The sequence below is a fragment of the Kogia breviceps genome, chromosome 3, assembly GCF_026419965.1.
Source record: "Kogia breviceps isolate mKogBre1 chromosome 3, mKogBre1 haplotype 1, whole genome shotgun sequence".
NCBI lineage: Eukaryota > Metazoa > Chordata > Mammalia > Artiodactyla > Physeteridae > Kogia > Kogia breviceps.
Genome location: NC_081312.1, coordinates 31,412,119 through 31,439,235, shown reverse-complemented (window position 1 = coordinate 31,439,235; position 27,117 = coordinate 31,412,119). Strand labels below are relative to the sequence as shown.

The following is a 27,117-nucleotide window of genomic DNA, read 5'->3' as shown; positions in this document are numbered from 1 at the left end:
TAGAAAGCCTCCTTAGAGATACATTTTTTCCTCGCTCCTGGGCAGCCTAAATAGCACAGGTGGGAACCCAGCTGGAAGCATCCACCCCCTGCCCCCTCCTCCCCCTTCCCCAGCGTTTATCACCTAACCTAACACAATGATAAAGAAAAGAGGACAAGAACAAAGTACCCTGTGAGTCGAGGAATTCAAGATAAGCAGTCTGGCAGAGACTAAAAGTCCCCTTTACATGGGCTGCTTGCAATCTTGGCATCTCAGTTACCTTCACCACCCAGTGCCTATTTCAGCCTTACTCATCTTTCAGGTCTCAATTTAGACATCACTTCCCACCTCTCCTCTCTCCCTATCCCCCTCTCCCTCCCCCCACCCCATTTCTCCCTCCCCCCTCCCTCTCCTTCTCTCTCTATATGTATATATACATATATATTTGAGAGAGAGAGACAGAGAAACAGTATATTCTCATAGCGCCTCATTTGTCTGTAGCTTACCTGATTTTTCCCCACTAGATGGTAAACTCCCAAAAGGGAGAAGTCATTCACTCTTGGGGTTTAAAACACAGAGGGGACGTGTTTAACACGGTTTTTTTCAGTGGATGCCTTTAGATGGGGCTTGCCTCTCATGTGCCACAGTTCCCCCACCCCCGCCGCCCCCGACTGCATCTTTTTGTCATAAGAATGCATCATTCGTTGACCTGCCTGACCCCCACAAGCCCCCCACATCCTGCATCCCAGACCAGAGTAGGCCCTCAATAAGCATTTATCAGAGGGATGATTTTTTTTTCTTTTCAGGTTGGGTAAAGCACAGAACAAGATGGGAGTCAGTATTTCTTTTATGACCCCTGCCCCTCACTAGCCATGGCCCTCAAGACTGGACTGTCTTTACCTGCAGGAGTCCTTATGCCAAAAGCTCAGCCTCTCTGTACACCTGTGCCAAACTAAATCTAAGAGACAGAGTTTTGGGCGAAGTAGAAAAGGATAACTTTCCTGCTTTGCCAGGCAAAGGGGAACACAGCGGGATCCTGCCTCGAAAAACTGTGTCCCAACCCAGGAGGATTTGATGAGAGGTTTTATAGCAAGAGTTCAAGGGTGGGGTTGCTGACAAGATTAGGGTGTGTGCAGGGCCTCAGGTGGTGGTTCTCCTAATCTTGATGAGCTTCTCTCTCCCATTAATCTTGCCTCAGGTGGTTTCTTGGCTGCTCCTCCCTTGATTAGCAAACGTTCAAATGTGTTCTTTGGAACTCAGGAAAGATCATGGAGGCTGGAGTCTTGCCTACAAGAAACAGGGGACAAAAAGGCCTCCGTGCCTGGGAGCCCCACAGGGCCGCACTCGGTTTCACTCCCATTGTAAACTTCTTCAGTGCATCCTGGTATATGTGGTCTCACCAGGGAGACTTTGAACTTCTAGGGGCAGAATCCAGCCTCTCTTTCTCTGGCCCAATTCTCCATTGCCTCTCCCCTCCCCAACCCAAATGTGGCCACTTAATTTGTCAACCACTTAAGTTACAGTCAGCTTCAACACGTGGGAAGATAGCAGAGAGTCTGCTTGAAACAGGAGGGAAGCGGGTTGGGTACAACTTTTAAAAGAATGGCATAGCCATAGGACATGACAAAAACTGGTTAGAACCAATTAAGTCCAAGATGGCAGAAGATTTGACTTCCAGTAGACCTTGAGCCCTCATTATACACTCATTGTAACACATCAGCATATGCTAAATGACACACCCACAGGCACCATGACAGCTCTGAGGCCAACCATAAAAGGCCAAAAAGTGGGCAGTGGCCCAATTCCTGGAAATCTCCACCCCTTCTCCAAAATAGTTGGAATAATCCTTCCCACTTGTTAGCCTATGAAACTACCCAGCCCATAAAAACTAACCACCCCATATTTCAGAGCCACTCGCCTTCTGAGATGGCCCACTGTCTGTGGAATGTGTTTCTCCCTTGACTGCTCTCACTTTCCAAGATGACCCCATACTTTGAGGATGCTCTCGCCTTTTGAGACAGACCGCATTCTGTCTATGGAATGTCTCTCTCTCTCTAAATAAATCCACTTCTTACCTATCACTTTTTATCTCACTGAATTCTTTCTGTGATGAGACATAAAGAACCTGAGCTTCACTGAGTCCTGAGACCAGGTGTGTGATCTCAGATGACTACAGGTTCAAGTCCCAGTCTGGGTTTCAGCTGGGCTCAAGTCCCGGCGCACGGGTTCAAGTCCGATCTGAGTTGCTCAGTTTCATGCTCATGAAGAAGAGAATGCTCTTCAAGCAGGAGGCCTCTGTTCCTGGAAGATCAAGTCTTACAGAAAACAGAAAGGGGTACAGTCTTATGTGTGGGGAAGGGCTGGGGGCAGGGAAAGTGTGGTAGGAGTTTGGGAAGGTAGGTTAAGAGCAGATCGTGAAGGCCGTGCTAAAGAATGTGGATCTTCTACAGGCGTTGGGGTGTAACATGATCAGACCTGTGTTCTGTGGAAGTCTCCAGAGCCTGCCATTGAGACTGCACAAGAGGCCCTGCTGATTGGGTGGTTGCTGTGTGACCAGCATCTGAGAGGAGGGGCAGGGCTGACGCCCACCCTTCACCACCACCACCCAATGCCCCTATGCCAAAACATGTTCTCCAACTCAAGCTGGTTAGACTAGATCGGGTGGGGACCGGAGGGCTCAGAGGATTAGTACATGCCAGCCTTGAATGAAGCACATTCCATAGTCACGTAAACAGGGTGTGGTGTACCTTGGTCCAGCCCAGCTCCTTTCATGGAGGGGTGTGTCCATGTGTCACAAACCTAAGGGCGCATTGCAGGCCCGACCAGGACCTGACATTCCTAACCAGCTATGCCCTCTAGGAGACCTGCATGTACCTTCTCTCTTAGAACTTTCTCTGTTCATGTAGTCTCACCAGGTTCTGCTTGTATTGTGCAGGTGGCTCACCTCTCTCAGTTGGGAGGAAGAGATGAGGAAGGGGGTGAGGAAGAGATTCCTTTAGGACCAGGAAGCTGGTCCTGGCCCTGGCCCCAATTCTATTTTTCAAGAGCAGGGCTTCTGTAGTTACCTTGCTATATTACTTAGGGCAGGGGGGCAGCCTCGAAGCAAGTGACCTCTGGAACATCTGCAGAGAAACCTGAGATCATGAAGAAGTACACTCAAACTACTGTACTCACCCTTGTTTTGCTGACTGTAAAGGTAACATATATTCACTGAAAAAAAAAAAAAAGGTCTTAAAAGTTCTGGCCTCTCCCATTGCGGAGCACAGGCTCCGGACGTGCAGGCTCAGCGGCCATGGCTCACGGGCCCAGCCGCTCCGTGGCATGTGGGATCCTCCCCGACCGGGGCACGAACTCGTGTCCCCTGCATCGGCAGGCAGATTCTCAACCACTGCGCCACCAGGGAAGCCCCAGAACCATTTTAGATTATCCATATACCTCTCCATAAAGATATCAGTAACTGACTACGTTTCCATCTTTTTCTTATGCCTACCAAGTGGTTATTTTTTTTAAAAGATAGAAAGGAAAGGAAACATTTTTTGTATATAATTGGGATCAAGTTATTTTTGAAGTTTTTGGTATCCTGCCTTTTAACTTTTGAACACTTCCCTATTTCCTAACTATTCTTGAACAATCTAATTTTAATGGCTATGTAACCTCACATATGGTTGAATAATAAAATCAGAGATAGGAATCAAGGGTAAGGTATCGCCTGGGGCCACTTTCACAAAAGGAAGAGACAGGCGTGTGCTGCTTGCTATGGGAGGAAGCCACCTCAAGCCTTTGTGCCTTTGTGCTCCTCCTTCCCTTAGGACTCAACTCAGGCGTCACTGCCTCAGTGAGGTATGTGAAGCCCCAGCTCAGGCTAACGCCAATCCATGGTGTTCCTGTAGCACCATCATAGCACTGACCACATCAGACAGATTTCTGTACATTTCATCTCTTCCAGCAGACCATAAAGTCTGGGAGAACTGGGCTGTATTTGAACAAGCTGTAAATCTCCAGTGTCCAGATGGCACCTGGCCCCAAGAAGATATTCAATAAATGCCTTGCAGAGAGGCAAAGTTTTAGCAATCCTGTTGCCAGGCATTTAGACTGTTTATAATTTGTAATTAAAAACATGCTCTCATTGGGACTTCCCTGGTGGCACAGTGGTTAAGAATCCGCCTGCCAATGCAGGGGACACGGGTTCGATCCCTGGTCCGGGAAGATCCCACATGCCATGGAGCAACTAAGCCCATGTGCCACAGCTACTGAGCCTGCGCTCTAGAGCCCGCGAGCCACAACTACTGAAGCCTGTGTGCCTAGAGCCTATGCTCCGCAAAGAGAGAAGCCACCACAATGAGAAGCCCCCGCACTGCAACGAAGAGTAGCCCCCGCTCACCGCAACTAGAGAAAGCCCAGCAACGAAGACCCAATGCAGCCAAAAATAAATAAATAATTAAATAAAGTTAAAAAAAAAAAAAACAACATGCTCTCTTGGGCTTCCCTGGTGGTGCAGTGGTTGAGAGTCTGCCTGCCGATGCAGGGGACACGGGTTTGTGCCCCGGTCCGGGAAGATCCCACGTGCCGTGCAGCGGCTGGGCCCATGAGCCATGGCCACTGAGCCTGTGCGTCCGGACCCTGTGCTCCGCAATGGGAGAGACCACAACAGCGAGAGGCCCGCGTACCGCAAAACAAAAAACAAAAAACAAAAAAAAAACAGAAACCACACGCTCATGTTCTCAGATTCCATGTTGACTGAGGAAGAGGGTAGAAGTAGACCCCCCCAAATCTTGTTTGGGTCATTTGTAGTCACTAGAACCCTCCTGTAAATAATGTTGAGATGACTTGTAAACAAGTCTTTGCATCTGACTCATTCTTTGATATGAGTGCAGAGGCTAGAATCAGACAAATCTCAGCTTCACTGTTTGAGAGTTCTGTGGCCTTGGGCCTGTTACTTGACTCCAGTCTTCATGTTTCTCAGTATAAAATGGAGAGAATAATGGGATCTACTCTTAGGATGTTGAGATGTTGTAAATGAGATAATGCAGGTCAAGTCTTAGCGCAAGGCCTGGCACGTTGTAGCTAGTTGTTATTATGAAATGAAATTTCTGGGCCCACGTTATAGAATTAATGTCACATGGTCAAACTGCTTTGCAGAAACATGGAGCAATTTATATATATACTCCTCTCATGGCATCTTCTCAAGCAAGGAGTTGGGTCAATTTTTCATCTTTGCCCAATCAGCCTGACAAAGGTTATGTGGCCCTGGTCAAGCCTACTTTGAAGTCCAGCACAAGGTCACCTTTCTCCTTGCAGTCTTAGCATCCAGCACCCACTTAGCATCCAGTCACTGTCCGTGGGTAGCAGAGGAAGGGGCTAAGATGGAGGGAGTGAGTGAAGGTCACAGTATTAAAGCGTGAAAGGGTCAATATAGAAATTCAGAAGCCACTTTTCCACATGCGGCTGAATAATGAAACAGTGGACTAAAGTGCCAAAGAATGCCCCCAAACAAGATTCTTCCATCTGTTTTCACCCTCTTCCCCACCCAACGCACAATCACGGAAAGTGAGAGCACAAAGGCTGCTCTGTGGTCAGCCTGCTCCAGAGGAGACCCAGAGAGATTAAGTGATTTGCCCAAGGTCACAGCGCTGGCAAGTGCCATTAAGAGTTATCAAGACCACAAGGAACCCATGACTCACAGCTGGCAAACCTCGTCCACAAGTGTACAAGTCCATTGGTGTTTGTCCTCTTAGCCACATTCACAGCTTCACCAGCAATGTCAGGGTGGACAGTGATAGGGGGTGAGAGACAGCACATACTTGCTAGGAGCTCTGAAAGCCAAAATTCACGACCTGTGCGAAAGGCGGTTATGCGAAGAAACTGAACTGCCCGGGGAAGGCACTGGTCAGTGCTATGCTTCAGAAAGGCTCCTGTGGTCCAGCTGGGGGCTCTAGGACCTTCAGGGAGGTTCCTCAGCCACCTCCTCTTTCCTGCACCATATCTGCCCCTCTCTCCAGTTATTTTACCCCTACATATGGAAATTCTCGAGAAACAGCCAGTTACTTGGACATCTTGTATAATTACAAAGAAAAGAGGGGGAAAAGGACAAGTTTACAAAGCACCACAGCAAACCAGAAGTCATTATTGTAATCGTTTTATTCAAGTCTGTGTGTGCTCTGGTGATGAGACCAGGCTGAGATCAGCATCACACTGTAATACGATAAGAGGTTTAGCCATTGAACCAAGCCTGCTTGGCATTCCTAGTTAACAATTTACAGTACCTTGAAAAACAAAAAAAAGCCAAAGAAAAGAACCTGATAAGTTTCCTTCAGGACTTTTCTATTTTTAAATATTGTTGACAAATTACAATAACTTAAATCCCAAAGCAAAATGGGAATTCAAGGACACGGGGTCATCACACATGGACAAGACACTGGAGCAGAGAAGGCTTAAGATGAAAACTAGGAGCTACACACTGAGGAACAAAACTAACGTGTATGTGAACTTCCACTTTACCTAGACTTGAAGGCTCTAAGGGGGAGGAAAATCCCAAAGAAAGGTTTTCTGTGAATTAAATAAAACCCATCTCCAGCTCCTTTCCTTAACCCTCTAGAAGATACAGATAAAGTCTCAGACTAAATCTCCGTGTGAGTGTGTGAACATGCATGTGTGAGATTGTGAGCGTGTGAGAGCGTGAGTGTGTGTGTGTGTGTGTGTGTGTGTGTGTGTGTGTATCATGGGTAGTTAGAGGAGAACGTTGACAGGTTCATCACCTCCCTTCTTTGCTACAAGTGGGTATCAAGAGCCTGTGGCTCAATACAATAAAAAGACAAAAGCCTGATTTCAAGTTCCCAAAAGGAGCTACAGTAAGGCTTCCAAACTCCAGAGGCCGGGAGGGATGTGGGTTGAAGCTGTGCTAAAGGGCAGTCATGGGGCAACTATGGGCTGGAAACAGAGGCAAGAGACACATAGGCCTTCAGTGGTCCTGGGAGAAGAGCTACAGGATGGACACGTTCAACCCTCGCCCCCGTGGAACAGGTCCCTGAACAACCGTGGAGAGGAAATGATGGAGGAGGAAGCAACAGGAGCAGAGAGGAGGTCGGCTGAGCTCCAGGGAGATTGCAAGTCCTGCTGGGCGTTTGCAGTCACAAAGGGAGGGGATGGGCTAGCCACAGGACAACTCCTCCCTGGACAGAGAGCTACCTCAGAGCCTCAGTGGACCTAAGCTAGGCTGATTTTATCCCAGAGCTTCTAAACAGTGCCCTGAAATGTGCTCAGAGGAAAATAAAGAGATGGCTTTGGAGCCAAACAGGTCAGCAACACTGCTTCCTAGCCATGTGACCTTGGGCATGTTTCACAACCATCTGAGCTGCAGTTTCCACATCCTTAGATGGAGGTAATATCCCCCACCCCACCCCACCCTCCCAGGATTATTGTGAGTCCAAAAAAAAAAATAAGAAGAAGAAAGAAAAGAATATAAACCTTTAGGACAGCACCTCTCACCTAGAAGAAATATAATGGTTTCATATAATTTATTGTTAGTCCCCATACCCAGGCCAGGATAAACCCATGCCTCATTCTGACAGGGATGAAGAAAAGAGCCATAGCCAGCATGGCTTCTGGAACTGGAGGGAAAGATAAAGGAGGAGAGTAACATAAAGATGACAGAGAATAATAATGGTATCGAAAAGGATCCCAAGGGAGGTGATATGACGGCTGAAAGTCACTGTAGGCCAGGCACAGTGCTAGGCAGGCAAAGGAGTAAAAACACCTCTAACTTCTGTCCTTTCTGGAACTGGGAGAGAGAATGATTTATTCACTTCTCTGCAAGTTCAAAGACGTCCCAAAGAGGTTTCAAATGAGACTCTGAAGAATCCCCTCCACTGTAATCCCTTCCCTTTCCCTTAAAACACACATACACTTCTAAGTGGCCTCAGGGTTTCAGAGAGGCTGAAAGGAAGCTGGGGGACATCCAGGAAGAGGCATCTCAGTCACAGGTCCAAGGCTGAAAAGGGCTCTAGGTGTTTCGCTGCTGTTAAGTCAACACATTCCTATTCAAACGCAAATACTTCCAGAGGGCTGCCACCTGACTCGGGACTGAAGGAAAGGCCAACCAGGAAAGACCTAACCCTACCTCACAGTTCTGCCTGAGCTTGTTCAGAGGAGGAACAAGTAGGGCTCAGACTAGGATAAGGTGAGGCACACGCCTTGGATACAGAATTTAAGGGGTCACCAAAAACAAAACAAAACTCAGTTATCCAGATGAATCGTATTTCAATGCAATACTTTTAAAAATTAAAGTTAATGAAAAGTGCATGATGAACGCAATATCAAAATTTTAAATAAAGTCGGGATCTGTCAAAGCAAGTACCTGGGTGTGAAGGATTTCAGGAACGTGGGCAGCACAGTACGGTCTTGGACTACAGGAAGTGCAGAGCAAGACCACCATATCCATGAGGCCATCACTCACCAGGACCCCTCTTGATAAATCAATCTGACCTCTGGGTTCAGATTTCCTGAATGTCTCCCTCACACGTCCCAATAGGAAAGGCCTATCTCTGAACCTCTGAAATTGTACTCTGGTGTCTGTCCTGAGATACCTATCTAGCTGCCAGGTTCACGCCTGCCAATCAGGCTAGTAAAACTAGGTTGTGGGTGTTTGCAGGGAGGGTGGGTCAGACCAGTCAGGAAGGAGACTGGGTCAGGGAAAAGGCAAGTCTGTTTCCAAGAGAAACAAAGAGAGGAGTAGAAAAGCTCATGCCTCTGCTAACCAGCTGGGCTCCGAGGCTCTTCTCTATTTCTAGCTGTGGTCATGAGCGAAAGACCCAAAGAAAGGCCATGGGCAGGGGATGCAGGGAACCACACAGCCAGTAAGAATCAGGAAGAACCAGTGCTACTGGCTCCAGATCAAGGAGCAGCCCAACCTTCGGAAGAAGAGATCAGGGCTCCCTGAAATGGACAAGGGACGGGGTGAGGCCTGTCAATAGTGTATCAGGACAAATGGAAAATAATCTCAGTGAAGAGAGAGACTCACCTGGCCCATATAGCCAACCAGAAGCCCAGGGCCGGGTCAGGCTAATTAGACACCTAAGCCCCGTTAATTAGCCTTAATCAGCTAGGACTCCAGTTTCTGCCTCCTGCCCTTCCAAAGCCAGTGCCTGGGGTGGCGGGCACCCAGGAGGCAAGGCCAGGGCAAAGCCAGGGACTGAGGGCTCCCTGGAAGTAGCACTGGGTTTCCCCTTCTGATGTGGATTTTTATTCATTTGAATTCCTGATCTAAGAAAACAATGATCTGTCTGAACAAAGAGAGACGTTTGGGAATGTGTTCCTCACAACAGCTGGGGCTTGAAAAGGAGTCACCTCAGGCCTGAAGCCAAGGAGAAGAGGCAGGTGGTCTAGTGGGTCAAACCACATGAAATTGCCAATATATGACTTTCTGACTTCCAACCACACGCGTACACACAGTGTTCTCCACAAAAGGAAGCAACCCAGCAAGGGGAGGCTTACCAGTGCTAGACCAGGGGCCCCAGGACCACAGATCTTCAAGCTAGAAAGGCTTCATGCTTCATCATCCTCAGTTCACAGCTGGGCTCAGAGGTCCAGAGCGGGGAGAGATGTTTGCGACATCACACAACTTGCAGGCGGGTAGCTCCGATCACCAGATCCCTGCCGCCCCTGCCGCCACGTTCACTTACAAGGCACCGTGAGCTCTCTCCCCCTGGCCCCGGTCTACAGTCTCCGGCAGAGTCCTCAGGAAAAGCCTGCCACTACGGAAGCGGCAGCATCTGCTCCTTCCCCGAAATTCTTCAAGAGACAATAATGTTTCTGACCCACCCGACCCACGCCTGAGTCAAAGGCACAGGCTAAACGAAACACATGCAGAAAAGGTCAAGGTTCTGCATTCACGGAGGGGCCTGCCGCACGGACATTTCAACCATGCAGTGTACCACTCAGAGCCCCCCAGCCCTCAGTACCCTCTGCTCTGTGCTTTGTGAAAATCGAGCTGGAAGAATTAGGAATGCTCAGGAGGGGCTCTTTCCCTGTGGCCTAGGGAGCAGGGAAGGAGCCTCCAAAGGGGGGCTGTGGAGTCAGAGTATTGATACCACTTCAGGCCTAGATGCCCTTGGGGTGTCTTATGGCGTCCGTCCCTGAGCAACTGTGGTCTGAGGCAAAAGGGGCCTTGTGAGGAAGCCCACACCATGAGCCGTGTCCCAAGCGCCAGAGGACCCTTTCCCAAGGATTCCTTCCGGAACCGGCCTGATTCCAGCCTCTAAACACATCAGACTTTGGGAATGACTCCGAGAAACAAGAGACCCCGAATCATCATTCGGATGCTGCCTCCAGCTCCCCGCCTCCCATCGCCCCCTCCGTAAGACACTGATGGTTGGACCATCAGCCTGACAAATTAGGTGGGGGAATTAGGAGGGATGCTTGTAAACACCAGGGGCTACGTAATGCAGTAGAAGAGCGTGTGCCTGACCACGGTCCGCATTAGTCATGCTAAGCCAACCCCAAATCGTTGTTCCTCTTCCAGAAGCCAGAGGAAGTAGGCAAGTCCCCTAGAGGCAAAGGCGGTAAGAACTGCACTGTCAACTTCAGCAGTTTGTCCTATTCGCTGGCAGGGAGCCATGGGCTTCACGGACCTGCTCTGATGCACACTCTCTTGCCCTTGTGAGGGAAGCAGGTGATGGTTGCTCTTACAGGAAGGAAATGTGAGAGGGACTAAGAGACAGGCCCAAGGTCAGACAGCAGGAGCAGAACGGAGAACAGAGCCAATCTGCTCAGGTCTCAGAGTCTGGTGCCCGACTCAGCAATCAGTCCAAGCAGCTTTCTAACTTCTCTTCACTTGAATCTTCATCTTTAAGCATTGCCCCTTCTCTACCAGTGAGTATAACAAATGTAGAAGGCAAATAACGTAATTTTGTAAAGGTCAGGAGGAAAGGTTAGCACAATTCTGAGTCATCCAAATGCAAGGGACCACCGTCATCACCATCATCATCTTCACTACCAGACCTCCGGATACTAAAAGATGCGAAGATAAGAGCATCTGTCAAAGCCTCTTAGACATAACATATGAAAATAACTGGGACATCTACTGAGCCCCTGGCAGTGGCCTGGATCCCCAAGGACAGAGGACAGTCCTGTGCAAAATCAGTGGAAGCAACTGAAGGAGCCAAGGAGAAGGGGCAGAGAGCAGTATCTGTTTCCCATCACCATCTTCCATGTCGCAGCACCTGCCAAGAGGGCTGGGAAAGTGTCTGAGGAAAGGGAAAGGGGGTCAGCTACTGCTGCTGCAGGGCTTTGACCCCCCGCTCCCAGGCCTGCCCCTGCCCATGACCATGGAGACAAGGGAAGCTGAGTGGACAGAAAGCAACCCACACCTGTTACTATATAGGATCCTTATCCCACCTGAGCCTTGCCCCACAGAGACAGAGAGAGTGTGGCAGGCAGGGGCCCCTCGGAGACCTGGTTTGGAGGAGCTGAGAGATGGTAAGTCCTCCATCTTCGTGGAAGCCCACAGACGCATCTTCAGAACAACCCCGCTTCTGCCTCTTGCGGGTATAATCGCTCCCTTAGCAGACACCCAGCCTTCCCTTGTCTTCCCCTGGATGGATGAGGAAGAACCGGGTTCAACCTCTTACTCAGCGGCAGCGAGCCATCAGTCTAATCCACACCAGTTACACTACACTTCCAAGACAGACAGCTGCAAGCCAACAAAAGGACAAAAAGCAGAAAATGAGCAAAGGAAGACTCCCTGCCTCCTTCCACAGAGCGCTGTCCGGAGCCAGCACGGTCTGGACTACACTGTATGCTGCACCCACCAGGGGGCCACTTAGTGGGGCTAAGGGTTTAGAGATGTGTTAGTGGCTTAGCGCCTGCGGCCCTGGAGAGTCCTGGGAAAGGGCACAGAACAGGCCACCTGTGTCCCTCTCCCCATCAGGAATCAAGGGGGGTCACGTGGTTGGCTGGAACTGCTGACGGGATTCACACTTTCCCCCTCCTGGCCGAGGAGTGGGGCACGGGGGCAAAAATAACCTCTTACATCCTGTCTTCGCTGAACAAAGAGACGGAGAGAGATGAGATGCAACAACAGAACCCTGGACAACAAAACCAACAGTGCCTCCCCACCCAAGACTACATGGGGCCCTTGAACCAAAGTGTCTGCCAGTGGGCTCGTAAAACAACGAACAACTTGAAAGCCAAGGTCTCCCCTTTTGTCATCCCCAGGGCAGGACTTCTATCGTAGTTACAGAGCGAGCAATGACCAAACCCATCACTCGTGCCCGGATGGCTGCTCTCCTGTCCTGGCATCCAGGCAGCAAACGCAAGGAACCTGCAGGTGGCCCTCCAACACCTGCAGAGAAATAGTCCAGGATAAAAGACAGTGGAGTGATGTGTAGAGTCTGGAGCGGGGAGGCGCATGACCTAAGGACTCTACTCCTGTCAAGCTGTTATTCTCACGCAAAGACAACTGTTCACACTTGCTGCAGGAGCCTGAGGGTAAGAGGAAGAGTGGAGATACACGTGAGAAAGCTCCAGAAGAAGCTCAACATTCAAGTTAAGGAAACGAATTCCAGAAAAGTCGGGGTTGGCCTCTGTTGTCCTTCCTACCCAGCTCTTGGTCCAGAGCCCAGCAGGAGGGGCTATCTGTGCACAGAGACAAGAGGCCTTGGTTGGTCTCCAGTGCTCGGGACTTGAAGGTTCCTGTACATCAGGGGCTCACTGAGCACCTTACAGACATCACTCACCACATCCATTCACGCAAGGAACTAAAAAGTGCTCCGTTTTACTTCAAGGGCATCGCAGAGTAATGATGGATGAGAAGGAATCCTCGCAGCTCCAACTCCCAGGGTCCAGGACCCCCCCCCCCCCATGTGCTATTCTGGTGCAGTGCAGAGATATCTCCCCGCCAAACACATAACCTGAAGTCCACTAATTCCAGGGGTTGGAAGAAAGATCAAGGGAAGGGAAGAACACATACAGATCAGATGACCCAATGGACAAACACCAGAACTTTGTCTCTGGTTTCAGAACTGTCACCAGTGAGTCTCCCTGGAAACTATTCCTGGGATGAGAGTGTGTTTGTATCAGAACCTGGTCGGACCACATTTGGACCCCAGGTAGGAGATGAGTGCCGTCAACAGGGGCTGGTTTCTGCCCTTCTTTGAGTGTTTACAGAAGGAATGAGGACAGACAGACTCCGTTACCCTCTTTACTGCAACTCAACTGTATTTCCTAATTCCCTCCCCTCCCCACCCCCACCCCCCACCCTGCCCCGGTCTCACAGAGGCAGGTCCCTACCACTGGGAGGCTCAAATGAATAAGTGGGGCGCCTGGAAGTGCAGTAGGTGGTGCTAGCTCCATCAATTCCTGTGCCCGACCCTTGGGCACTTTGCCTTCAGTCCTCCGGCCGGCACCGAAGGGCTCAGGGCACAGAAAAGCTCACATCTCACACCAACGAGATTCTGATTCATGAGTGTCAGGGAAGAATGAGGAAGAGGAGCAAAATCAATCACAGAACATCCAATACTGGTGTTTGGAAAGGCTGAACTCAGGGCCACCAGAGGGAGCCCGGGAGGGCACACCCAGGGGTCTGAGGAGAGGGGGCAACAGACAGATTCGGCTGAGTGACTCTGCAGGGTCACCGTGAAGGCAAGGAAGGCTGTGGAGGGTGGAGGACATGCACGCACCCCTCCCTGCCCTACACAGCCACGGTCCCCTCCAGTGGACCTGGGGAGAAGGGCCCTGCAGGGCACGAAGCCCCCTCCAGGGGCCCTGCTTCCATCCCTTCCATCTTCAAAGTGCATTATCAGTGCAAGAAGTAGAGCGGGAGCTCAGGGGGTCCAATTCTGAGACAGGGCTGTGCCAGCCAGCTCCCCCCACCTCCTCCTGCTTCCCCCTTGCCCGCCCCCGACCCTTTTTGTGCTAAGACCAGAACTCCTGCTGGATCTCGTAAGGGGCAGGCCTGTGTGTGTTCAGTGCGGCTCTGCACAGCGGCACGGTGCCGTCCTGACTCTGGCCCTCTGCGTCCAGGTCCAGAAGCGTCCGCTCGGCGGGCGGCAGCGGCCCCGCCTGGAAGGGGAGCAGGGCTGGCAGCCCAGGCCGCTCCTCCACGGTACTGCTGCTGCTTGCCAAGCACGAGTCCAGGTTGCTGGGCGTCTCCGTGCTGGAACTGTTGGCTGGCGAGGCGCTACGGGCGTGGCTGGGAGACACGAACCACCAAGGGTCCAGTCGCTGCCGGTTAGCAGAAGGACGCGGCCGAGGCAGAAACTCCAGGGTCTTGGGTCTCTCCAAGGCAGAGTCCTGCTGTGCGTTCCAGCGCCTTGGGGTCGGCGGAAAGACCACATTGGGGTCAGGGAGACGGGGGAATTCACCTGGGTCTCGGCTGGGGCTGGGAGTTTTCAACATTCCTGGTCAAAGAGACAAAGGGAGAGGCGTTCGATGACGGCACCACACTTCTGGGCCACACACGCTGCTTCCTCCCCACCTCGCCATGTCCCTGTCCACTTGGGATAACGCGAATTACGAGCGCCTACTATTTTTCATGCAGTGTGTTGGCAGGCACTGGGGATGTAACAGTGGACTACAAGGCCACAGTCCCTGTATCTGATAATAGTGGGACACACGGGGCTCGTATCTGTCATGAAACAACTTGAGCAAATGTCTGTTCATCCGCAGTGCATCCATTTAATAAACGTGTGACAAGAACAAAGCTAGGTGTCAGAAATCTAAAGACGAGAAATCTAGGGGTCGCTTTTCCCAAAGAGGTCGCCTATCTGATTGTAACAAAACAATCTCAGCAGGGGAAGGGCAAGCTGAATGGTCAAGTCCTAATTGTTATTCACACTCAAATCTCACTGAGAGTGTATTGCCATGTTCTCTTCTCCTACGGGATCCGAGGTGGTTTCTAGGTCAGACTGAGGTCTTCTAGGGTGCGAGGGACAGGATGCGGAAGGCCCAGGGTGACAGCGCACGTCCGGGTGTGTCGGACTTCAGACGGAGAAGGCGAGCGTGTGCACCGGCACAGCAGTTCACCTGGACTCATCTCCGCGTCTGAGCGATGGGCTGAGTGTGACTAAGGGGTGAGTGGTGGAGGGCGTGACGCCCGGGAGGAAGCTCGCCTTCCGAGAGCGTCTGGACTCACGCTGTAATCAGAGGCAAGAGCCCAGCTGCGGGGCGGAAAATACCCTCCTGCGTGCCGGGCAGGATTGCTCTCGGTATCTGCAGCCTCCTCTTCAGGGAACAAACAGAGCTGGACTCCTGCCCCCTTTGTCCTGAAAGCACCGCGCCGCACACTCCCAGACCCAGGGCCTGAGCATCCCACCGGAGGCCTGATGGGATTCTTCCCAGAACCTGCCTGTCTGCTCTCCCTCCTCGGGGCAGACTCCCCCTGAGGCACAGGATGGAGAGAAGTCGGTCACCTCCCGCGGCCCAGAGCAACCTGTCTTGACTGGCTGAGCCAGAGCAGAAGCGGAGCTGACCCCGGTATCTCCACTCCTGGGGGAAGCACGAAGGTGGACAAGAGGAAGGAGGGGGCGGGCAGGCCTCACCTGCTCCAGGGCTGGGGCTCAGCCCGTTGCTGGAGGGGCTCCTGCTGGCTCGAGGGGCCGCCGGCTTGAGGGCCCCATCGGAAGGAGTCCGCCGGTGAGCGCCGGGCTCGGCGCGGGGGGCCGTGAGGGTGACATGGGTGGGGGTCAGGGACTGCCTCGGGTCTCGCTTGAAGCGCTCCACTCGGACGTTGACCAGGGGGTTGCGGGTGCAGGGGCTCAGGGGTGGGGGCTCCCCGGGGCTGACGGGCATCTCGTACACCACAATCTCATCACTGTCAGAACGCAGCAGGGAGCGGGTGGAGTTGCACTCGGAGATGGAGGAGAGAGAGAGCAGTGTGAGGGAGGCCGAGGGGTCTCCTAGCAACAGCACGGGCTCCTCCTTCTTGAAGAGCTTCCGGGATGGGGGGCTGGTGCTCCGACGGGGACGGCTGGCTCTCTGGAAAAGGCCCTCGCGCCTCTTCTTCTCCTCCCGGGCTGGCGGCTCGGGCTCCTCCGGGGGGAGCAGCTGGCACTTGCCAGCTTCCAGCAGGTCACAGCCGAGGCCCGTGGCTGCCAGGACGGCCCCACAGCTGAGCAGCGCCACCTCACAGCGGCGGTGGTGGGGGCCGCCCCGCTTGAGGCTGTTGGTTGGCGTCAGCTGAGGGGTACTGGTGGCCGAGTTGACTGGGGTGGGCTCCTCGTGGACGCCGTCGCCAGGGTGGCCGTCCCCATCCTCTCCACGAGGGAATGGGATACAGAGGTAGGACTGGTTGGGTGACGGCTGCGGACGACTCTCCCCACCCCGCGGACCTTCGCTGTCCTCGTCCTCTGCAAAGACGAGAGGAGTGGAGGGGAAACAGAAAATGGGAAACGAAGCGGCAAGAATAAGAACCTGGTCCTTCTCCCCAGCCCCAGGCCCCTGGCCTAGTGCCAGGGAGGCCGACGTTGAACAGTCTGAGGTGCAGGACAAAGAGCCAACAGGACTTCATGCCTCCACACTCAACTGTGACCAACGTGGGGAAATCACTCTCCACTCCACAGCCTGTTTCCCTATGTGCAGAAAAGACGATCTGCTAAATTGCTCCTACTGTCGTAGGGACCCCTCAACACAAGAAGTGCGGTATGAGTTTCCTAGAACAGATAGATCCCTAATTATTTTACAACTTGAAACTGGAAGGGACCTTGGATTTCTAGGATAATGGCCTACAGACTTGTCTTAAGATTAGCATCCTGCAGGACGTCCCTGGTGGCCCAGTGGTTACGACTCCACGCTCCCAATGCAGGGGACCCAGGTTCGATCCCTGGTCAGGGAACTAGATCCCACATGCATGCTGCAACTAAGAGTTCGCATGACCCAACTAAGGAGCCCACAAGCCACAACTAAGGAGCCCACTGGCCACAACTAAGGAGCCGGCAAGCTGCAACTAAGCGCTGGTGCAACCAAAACTTTAAAAAAAAGAGAAAGACTAGTCTCCTGCAAAGGATTAGAATCCCCTGCATGGGTGAATGCCCATCTACTCTATGGACTGACTTATTATGATCTTGGAATTCTAGAGAGAAGAGTACTTTCTGAGAGAGCCTGGAGAAGGCCTTACCCATGCCACAATCACAGGGCAACACTGGAAAAGCTTCCTTGGAGGAAGCTAGCCTTGGTGTCTTCTATCACCATCTCCCATTCTGTGGACTCCCCACATTAAAATACACAGAAATAGACCCAGGAAAGGAAACTGCCTGATTCCAGGTCTCCCCCTTCTTCACTGCCCTAAGGAGACTATAACTGGCCCCTTGGGATAGGAGGCCAAAGGCAGGTTCCATGGCAGCAGTAGTGATTTGAGAAGACTTAATGGAATGGGAGTAGAGCAAACTGAGAAGGAACAAGCAGTGTGTCGGGTGGGGCGGGACCAGGAGTTGAGGAAAAGAGGAAACACCCCCATGAAGCCGTACTAGCGGTCCTTAAAGAGTCCGAGAAGCTTGGACAAGAATTCCCTGAGGGAACAGGAGGAGAGTCAAGACAAAGGCAGTCCTTACCCATCTCCATAAGGCTGGTGAACCCTGGCAGGGCTGGACTATTCCTCGGCCCCTTCCCCAGGTTGGGGGCACTGGACGACCACTGTTTGTATCCATCTACCAGGGACTTGAGGCTGAATGAGAGGAAGTGAGGAAACTGTGAGAACTGGGTACTTCCTTTACCCTCAGCTCCCTGGGCCTACGGAAATGCCTCTCCCTGTCTGCTTGATTACAGCAAAGCCCAAGAGCCTCGGGGTAAAGGCAAGAAGCCTTATTGAGCCCACCCGCTTCATTAGCAAAAGTGCACATGCTCTAGGGAGTGAAAAGCAGAGACATAACCCACCCCTCACATGCTGCTATGGAGCTGTGGGAAGACCTGCTGGGCAGGCTGGCAAGAGGACAGCAAGAATAAGGACTGCCCGGCACTGGCCGGGGTCTTGTCGAAGCCCAACTTAAGGGAGAGGCAATCACTCCGCAGGCGCTGATTACAACACACTGGTGACATTAGAAAAACTGCAGTGCTGAGATTTGCAATGCAAGGCAAGCACCGGGCAATGAGCTAGCAGAGATGCGCCAGGCCGGGCCACTCCACTCACACCCTTTCTCAATTTCTCCTTCCAAGCTTACGGCATGCTTAGGCAACTTTCAAAGCCATCCATGTTTCAAAAACAAAAATCAACCAACAAAGCTGCACCAACCCAGTGCACTTTGGGACAGACCTATGTGGGCAGTACCTAATGCTGGATTCAAACCCTCGGTTTGTCTGGGAATGGAGAGGAAAATGACAGGAGCTTGCTTTCAAAACCCTGTAATCAGCTCACAGTTGCAAGCCAGTAACTCCAAGGTCACTGACTGGGTACCCCGCTAACTCTCTTATAGGATAGGGGCATGCATCAGAGGCCCAGAAGCACTGGTCTTTCCCCTAAAGGACAGTAAAGAAGGAGGACTGAGGAATCTGTGGGCTATGACTGCCCTGGAGATACCAGTATATAACCAGGGGTGGCTCTCATTTTAGGGCTAGAGAGAGCCATTCAACTAAAGCCCACTCTTCCCAGCCCATCTTGAGGGAGGGAGAAGGACCAACTTTTTCCCTGGCTGCAGACCTCTGCTTCAAGTGCTATCAGAAATACCACTGAATTAAAGTACCTCCCAGCCACCAGTGGTTTCAACCAAAATACACAGCCAGAGAGAAGCGTGCTGCCCAACCCACAGCCTGAGACTTCTCACTGCAAGTCTTATAACATCACCTCCAGCTCTGGGTCCAAGGAATCCAGATCAGCAGAGTCAAAGCCAGTGCTGACGACCAAAGGATAAACAGCCATGGACTGTCTCCCTAAAACTAAGGATGCTGGGAGAATCCCAACAACAGGAGTGGTCAGGGGAACAAGGAAACGTCAAGTCAGACCGACACAGGAATTTTCCCAAGGTGCACGATGGTACCGCTTCCAAAAAAAAAAAAATACGAAGTCAGCATGGCCCTGGCAATAATGAGGCTTGATTCTGCGGGGTGCGCTGTGAGGACAAGGAAACGGAGGGACGGTTATTACCAGTACATGTGATGAGAGGGTGAAGATGAGACTCACCCCAAGTGGAAATGTGGAGATTCTGATGGGGTACTTAAACCATTAGCTTTCTCACGTCTCTGAGGGGATCTTCAATGAATAAAGAGAATCAGTAGCAGGCAACAGTGGGTACATGCAGCTCAGCCTCTCCCACATGAAAACCCTCAAGGCTGGGCTCCAGCCATGTCGCCAGCTGCCCTCCCCTTGTCTGGTCAGCAAAGCCCCACACCATGAAGGAATCTTAACAAGATGACCATGCCGGAACTACCACAGGCCCAGGACCTCCCAATCTGTGGGACAAACATCGCTGGGCAGCCACAGCTTACTTACAGGGGGCTTGTGAATCCATAGATCCCCGCTGTCTACAGACAGTGCACCTGTTTCCTACATATATGTACTATTTTTTTTAAAGGATGGATGGAGATGCAAATTCACTTAACATTACTGAGGTCAATACAGCTTTTTGTCATTACATATCTTCTTCAGTCAACAGGGACTAACATTAGAAATAGTATCATATAGAGGCTCTCAAAATTTTCTGACATGGAAGAGGTCTTTTCTTGAGACTGGGTGGATTTTCCTTATTTCTTCAATAGGAACTGAGAATCATGAGAAATTAAGTCACATATGTGGAACTGCTTCAAAAGTTTTGAGGGCAAATCTATGTAAGTTAATGTAATGTAAGAAAATTCCAAAGTTAATGTTTTGTGTAATGTGAAATGCAGTTAATTTACCAGCAGGACAAAAAGTACCTTTAAATGAAGCAGAACCAGAGAAACTAATGGGATCCACAGCCAACCTGGTAAAGCCTATCTGGAAACACACTAATGTCAGAAATACCAAGGGACTCAGGGTGACGGAGTTCCTCAGGCCCAGCTCAACCCTACTTCTAGCCAAGCTCAAAGGACAAACTGAGGAGTGCTTGTACCTACAGAACTTAGTATAGCAGAGCAACCTGCAATCCCCAGAGGACTCAATCACTGAATTCTTATACAGCTTAGGCAGTCTGCCCTACATATCTAAATATTCTGCTCTAAGGTAGCTAGTGATTTCCAAAGCCTGGCTTCAAAGAGTCCATCCTTCATAAACTAACCTTTTATTTTCACCTTCAGCACAGATCTGACATGGGGAAGTAGATTTTGGACATGAAATCATAGTATTCAGAGAAATACCAAGGCTAGTTACAGGTTCAGGGCACCTCTAAGTCTAATAGTCAACCTTAGAAGCTCTTTGAAAAGCCACTAAAAAGGATGAAGGGGGCCACTGCTTATCCTCCCACTTGGAAAAGTCAAGAAATATGGTTCTAGATTCTAACACAAGAATAAGAAGTATAGGGCTTCCCTGGTGGTGCAGTGGTTGAGAATCCACCTGCCGATGCAGGGGACACGGGTTCGTGCCCCGGTCCGGGAAGATCCCACATGCCGCGGAGCGGCTGGGCCCGTGAGCCATGGCCGCTGCGCCTGCACGTCCGGAGCCTGTGCTCCGCAACGGGAGAGGCCACAACAGTGAAAGGCCCGCGTACCACAAACCAAAAAAAGAATAAGAAGTATATCCCATGACAAGCATTCTTCGAGTATGAAGGAGCATTGCACGTAGAAGCACGGACGCATCATGAGAGCAAGTATTTACATATGCTTACTATGAGCCAGCCCATCTTCTAGGGACTTCCCAAATAAGAGCTTATTCATGATCAACTCCATGAGATGGGTATGGAGAGAATCCCCATCTGATAGATGAGAAAACGTAAGGTCCCACAGCTGGGCATGGAGGAGCCAGGATTCACACCCCGGCAGCCTGGGCTCAGCATCCATGCTCTTCACTACTACACTACAAGCAACTGGTCTGTGAAGGACTAGGACCCCTGGGTCATAAGCCCACAGTGAGAACACAAGCACATCCAAGGCACCGGGGCGTGCCATGCGCTTTGCCTAGAGCGGGCACTCATACACGTCGGCGTGGCTAGGGGGTGGGGTCATAAGGAAGTGCTAGTGGCCCTGGAGTCACCTCCAACTGCACCTCCAGGGCTGGGTTATTCTGCCTGCCCCTGCTTCAGGATGAGCCTCCATTCAAGAGGTGTGTCACCTCTGTCCTTCCTTCTCTCTCCTCTGGGCAGACGTTTTAAGGGGAAGAGCCAGGTGTAAACAGAACACTCAGGCTGAACTCCTCACACGTAGTGAATGCTTGGGCTACTTGCTACTCTGAACAGAAGGCCTCCAGGCCTGGGCAAACCGTAACTCATGGGCTAAATCCTGCCCATCCCTTGTTTTTGTACAGTTTTACTGGAACACAGCCATGCTCGTTCATTTACATATTGTCCATGGTCTGTGGCTGCTTCTGTACTACCACAGTAGTTACTACAGAGACCACGTGGCCCACAAAGCCTAAAATACTTACTATCCGGCCCTTTATGGAAAAAGTATGCCAACTCCTGTCCTAGGAGGTTCCAGGGAACAAGGGGATTGGAAAACCCTATTGTAAAGATCAAGAAGCTTGTCATTTCTCTGAACACAGCGAAACACGCAACAGGGGAAAAGGTATTCCACATCATATTTTTAAAGGATTTCCCATCATCTAGCTCTTACCCTTCATCTCCTGAGGCAAACTCCTTCTGACCGAGTGTACCTGGCCCCCACGTCCGTCCCTTCTTCTTGGGGGCCCTCTTCTCCTCCTCCTCCCCTTCCTCCTTGGGGACGACACAGCTCCGGCCCCAGGTTTTGCTGCTTTCGCCTGGTGTCACTGTGAATACCAAAGGTCGAATGGGAGCTGGAAAGCAGAGAGGTCCCCGCAAACTAGCCTCTCCCCTACCAGACACGCACGCTCACATAATTGGAGCTGCGGGGGATAGTCAGACCTTGTCAAAAACTCTGTGCCCGAGTGGAGCCTGCCAGGCGAGTAAAGGAGTTCCCAGCCACCTCTCACTCTGCTTTCAAAGTACCAAACGTGAGAAAACATCCCAGATTCTCCCGAGTCCAGCATAAAGTGGGCACTCAGGCCGGCCAGTCACCAGGGCTCCAAGCACACCTGACTTAGGGAACATGTTTTGTTGCCGGGGACTGGCTTGGGGGGCAAGGTGGCGGGTGAGGAAGTAGGTGAGAGATAAGGGGTAAGGAAGATGTAGAAGTGAAGATATTTTGGTAAAGTGCTGGAAAGGAAGAAAGTGAGGAATTCAACACCGTGGAGAAGGAAGTCAGGGGTAGGAGAGGGGGAAGGAACAGGCCTGGAGAAATATAACAGATAGGAGAGGAGGAGCCTTCTTCTGACCCTGATACCTTAGAGCAAGGGTTGAAAGCCAAATGCTTCAGAGACTGGTCTTATATCATAAATGAATGGAGTGACCCAGTTACCAGGAAGCAGGGAGTTGAGGGGACTGGGGCAAAATACAGAGCATACGAAAAAAAGAATCCACTGATTTGATTTGATTTTTCAAGGAAAGCCAGAAATCTAGGTCTTGGGGTTTTTTTGGATGAAATCTCTCTATCTTTAAATTAGGCCATATACACACTTTACATATATGCATCTGTGTGTGTTTGTGTAAGTTCTTTTTAATAAACACCGTCATAAAATAAAATCGGTTCGGATTTGGCCTATCATAAAGTAGGTGGCAAGTTTACCTCGGAACCTACACTTTGACAAAGCCCTTTCCTGGGAAGCATGGAAAAGGAAAACCAAGATGCCCCAAATACGGCAGCGAGTGCACAAGGTCCCCAGGCCAGGGTACCTTCATCGCATCCCAAATTGCTCTGTAATTCACTAAAGAGCCCGCGGATACCCACAAACCCCTTTGCTGGTATCTGACTAAGAGTGAAAGGGTCAAGGTCATGGAGAGACGAGGTGGGGGGTAAGGGTCTGCGTACACATGTCATGTATATACATATTGTGGAGGAGAGGTGGCAGAGTTATGGACAGAGCCAGTCTGGACCGGTTGGTGGCTGGACAGAGCAGGGGACAGGTGCCCCTGGATGTGTTCTGGCCCCAGCTAATTTGGGAAACAGCCTCACACTGGATGGCTCGCAGGCGAGGAATGATGGTGGGGCTTGCAGGAGGGCTAGAGCGGCTGTTGATGAGACTCTTCCTTTTATCCATGGTGGGCGAGGCCTGTACCGTGAACTTGTGCTGGAAATCTGCTTGGGGAAAGACAAACAGATGCGTGTGCATTAGAATTTTCCCATTATCAAAGTCCTATGAGCTACAAGGATATATACTGCAACACAGGGAATATAGCCAATATTTTATAATAACTATAAATGGAGTATATAACCTTTAAAAATTGTGAGTCACTATGTTGTACACCTGAAACTTGTATAATATTGTACACCAACTATACCTCAGTTAAAAAAAAAAAATTCATATGAGAGAACTGATACTTCCTGGCAGGCTTGAGGGACAGGCCCTATTTCCTGAGAAGCTCCTTTTCACCTGGGAAATGTTCTCTTTCAGAATCATTTCTTTCTCCCATAGGGACGTGGCAAGATGGACATATGAAGAGAAGGAGACTTCGTTACCCAAGTGAACTTCATTATATGGTTTTCATAAAGCCGTCTATATAATGTACTTATGTCTATACAATGTATATAGGTGTAGCAAGTACGTGTTTAGAATAGTTTTTAAAAATATCATGAGACCTTGTCGATTATTCTAGGAAATCTAACTTAAAATTCTCCATCTCATATAGTCTACCCGTATATGCCTCCTTTTCTCAGGGACCAAAGCGGGGAGACTGATGTTCTTTGCTAAGTGCGGGGTAATAGGACTAACCCAGAGAACCTGGGGAAGTGAGGGAGAAGCGGTTGATGGTCCAAATTCTGATGTATTCCAAAGGCATTTATAGCATATACATGAGGAGTGTAACATGTACTTTCTCTGAGTTTCTGAGTTTCATTCTCCCCATCTATCAAAAGGCTATAAAAAAGATCTGCATGTTTGCACCAAGGTCTCCCCTCTAGACTGTGATCTCCCTGTAGGTGAGCTCCATGGCTTTTCTATCTGCTTCCTTAGCACACAGCAAGATGCTGGCACGTGCCAGATGCTCCAGAGGTGCTTAAAGACTCTGTGTTGCCTGAAAAAAAAAAAAAAAAATGTGCAACGACGCATTCACTGAATTTCACTAGATGGATTCTCTTGTCTGTCCCTAAGCCACCATCCCACTGCTTAAAATCATCCACTACTACTCCTATTATGCCACTTCCCCTTGGTTCCTTATACTTCTAATAAGCTTGCTTCCTGGGGCCTTACAGACTCAGAATACAATGAACTTTATTTACATACCACACACTTGAGTGACTTACCTCCCTCTGTGGGTACGTTACGCCCCGCGGAGATTCTAATTCATAGTTTCATATTTCTTTGCATTTTCCCAAGGCTGTACCTACTGCAAATGTACCTTTGTTCAGCTAACGTGTGTCTGAAAGGTTATGTGTAAATCAAATTCTTAAACGTTCATCCTAATCTCAACTGCACACAGAGAGCTAATTATTTACAGAAACCCTGAGATGAGTTATTTTGCAGACTCACACGCACATACACACATACCCTGGGGTTTTCTTCCCCCAGTGACATATCCCTTCTCCAGGTTTGCCTAAAGTGAGATGTGCCTGTGTGCAAGGCCGTGCTTCTAGCAGCCTGGACAGAGCCTGCCTGTCACATTCAGGACCTTCCCCTCACATTCGGAGTGTAGTCACGCTACAGAGTCCCCCCGGAAGGCGGAAGCTTTCCAGCAGCCCAGGCTTTCCATGGAATAGAATGGACCTTCCTAAACCGGCTCCATGATGAGCCCCGGGGTCTCACGTTTCTGAGCTCAGTCCCTGGTTTCCACAGAACCCTTGCCACACCAGCCCCTCGGTCCACTTCCACTTCCCCCAGGTCCCCGGCCACCAACCCGAAGGGAGGCTGATGCGGTTTCCATCCTTGAGCTTCAGTCGGTTCTTCCTGAACTTGCCCTTGCGTTTCTTGACCCGGGGCTTCTCCTGGCACAGCTGGTGGATGATGATGTTGAGCTCCCGCTCCAGGATGTCGATCTCCCGCTCGGCCAGCTCCTGTTCCCGGCGCCGCAGCAGCTCCTCCTGGTTCTTCTGCTGGAGTGCGGCCCGCGTCAGCTCCTCCTCCCAGGTGTGCAGCTCCTGCCGAGCAGGTAGAACCATGGAGGGGGGGTGGGTGTGTAGCAAGTGGTCCATGCAGAGGGGGCTCACCCCTGGGGGGCCAGTGCTCACAGCAACCTGGACAGCTCTCCTCTAACGCCCCATGCTTCAGTCCCCGGCAGAGATGGAGGCTCAATAGCTGGCTGGAAGATGAACACCTGACCACCGCAAATTGAGGAAAGGCAGGCTCAGAAGAGCCATCCTGAGGATACAGCTAGAGCAGCCACAGGCCAAGCCCTGGAGACGGGGGCTGATAGTTCCCTGTGGCCCTTGATTGAGTGATTAAAATGACCTGTGACCAGGAAAAACGATGGAGTTTGGGTAGAAAATATAATCATATACTCACATTTTACAGATTTGGTTCTATTTCGATTTTTTTTTTCTGTTACATAAAGGAAAGTTTTTAAAAACCAGAGCCAACTTAATGTGATCTAGCTTAAAATGTGCGTGCTGTGAATGAATCACCCTCCAGGCATCGCCTAACATTCAAATGGAAATAAATATATTTCCAGGGTGGCTGTTCAAAAGGTTCGTGAGGTGCATCATCTAAATCTTTGTTCACTTGGTGAGTGAATCCACTGAGCGTGTGGTTTAAACTTGCATTTTATCTTAAAGGACAACCATTTGCTCTGGAAGGATGGGGACAGCACAGCAAAGAGAAGAGGGAACGTTTCCTGAAGTCTTTGCCAGGCACTTTCTCTAGAAGGTGGGCAGAACCTCTTCCCTCCCTCCCCTTTTTCCTCCTGCATAAATTTACAAATTCACCATGGAATTCCTGGAAAGAGGTGGGGGCTTATGGCATCAGGAGATAGGAGAGAGCCCAGGAAAGAGAACAAAGCATGCGTATAACATTTAAACATGTGGACTCTAAACTGTTAACACTGGTTACCGCAGGCCTAGGATTGAAGTGGGGTGGAGGCAGAGGACTAAAACTTAAGAAGCTTTCATGTCAACAACCTGAGACAACCATGTCTAAAAAGGGAGAAGTTTTTTTCAATAAAGCAGCCAGAGTAACACTTCTGTGCTTGAAATTCAAAATTCTCCATGAAATGCTCCCCTATAAGAAGTCATTCTGGACTAGAACAAAATATAGAAATGGAACCCAGGGCTAGAAAAAAGTATGTGAACACATAGCAGGGAAGCAGAGCAGCAGGCAGAGAGCAGAAGAGAAAACAGAAACAAAATGGGAATAAAATATTCTGATGAAAGGAGTTTTCTGTTCAACTTGCCTTCTATTCTCAAGAGTATATGAAAATGACCATAAAAATGACAGAAAGGAGAAAAATGAGAAGAGGATGAGCACCTTGAAAGTTGTCTGGTGCATGGTAGGTCCTCAGTAGTTGCTGATTAACTGTTGAGTCGATGAATGAATGAGAGAAAGGAGGAGGAGGAGAGAGAAGACAATTTTATAAATGCAGTCCTTCTTTATGAGAACATGGATTCATCACAGTGCCTGAGAAATGAGGCTGAATTTTGAACTTCTCCTTCTTTGATGAAATAAGCCCCAAATAAGCCCCAAAGATTAACGGTTGTACGCCCTCCACATCCTTGGCTTCCCGGTTTCACCATCAGAACAAAAACACATAGAAGATTCAGAAAAATTATTCCTGGTTGGTTATTTTGCTGCTAAATGGGAAAGCTGAAAATTAGTTCGAGCTAATCTCAGCCTTCCTAAGTCCTCTCTCCTGCATGCTCTTGTCTAAGGGATGACTTGGGTTTAAGCTCCTTCCTTTAAGGGAACTTGAACCCCAGCCCAGAGACCAATCCATCCTCACATACACAGAAGCAGTAGTAGGTTGAGCCAACCTGAAGAGTGAATCATATGGAAAAACAGGACATTTATGGAGTACTCAACTATGTCACCATATACCTGGAAACCCTCCAGCATGGTAAATCCCCTTCTTGCGAAACACCTATTTGGGT

The 27,117-nt window shown here is 50.3% G+C and overlaps 1 protein-coding gene across 1 annotated transcript in view; it reads right to left on the bottom strand.

Moving 5' to 3' along the window:
- Positions 1 to 13,160: 13,160 nt before the first annotated feature.
- MAP3K9 (mitogen-activated protein kinase kinase kinase 9) overlaps positions 13,161 to 27,117 on the bottom strand; it is a 78,927-nt gene continuing 64,970 nt past the window's right edge. Inside the window, exons 6-12 of the mRNA XM_059055790.2 lie at positions 24,936 to 25,176; positions 23,059 to 23,181; positions 21,643 to 21,796; positions 19,082 to 19,150; positions 17,520 to 17,632; positions 15,513 to 16,319; positions 13,161 to 14,372 (exon numbers count right to left, since the gene is read on the bottom strand). Coding sequence (XP_058911773.1) covers positions 13,888 to 14,372; positions 15,513 to 16,319; positions 17,520 to 17,632; positions 19,082 to 19,150; positions 21,643 to 21,796; positions 23,059 to 23,181; positions 24,936 to 25,176 — 1,992 coding nt within the window. The 3' untranslated portion in view covers positions 13,161 to 13,887. The remainder of the gene's footprint in view (positions 14,373 to 15,512; positions 16,320 to 17,519; positions 17,633 to 19,081; positions 19,151 to 21,642; positions 21,797 to 23,058; positions 23,182 to 24,935; positions 25,177 to 27,117) is intronic.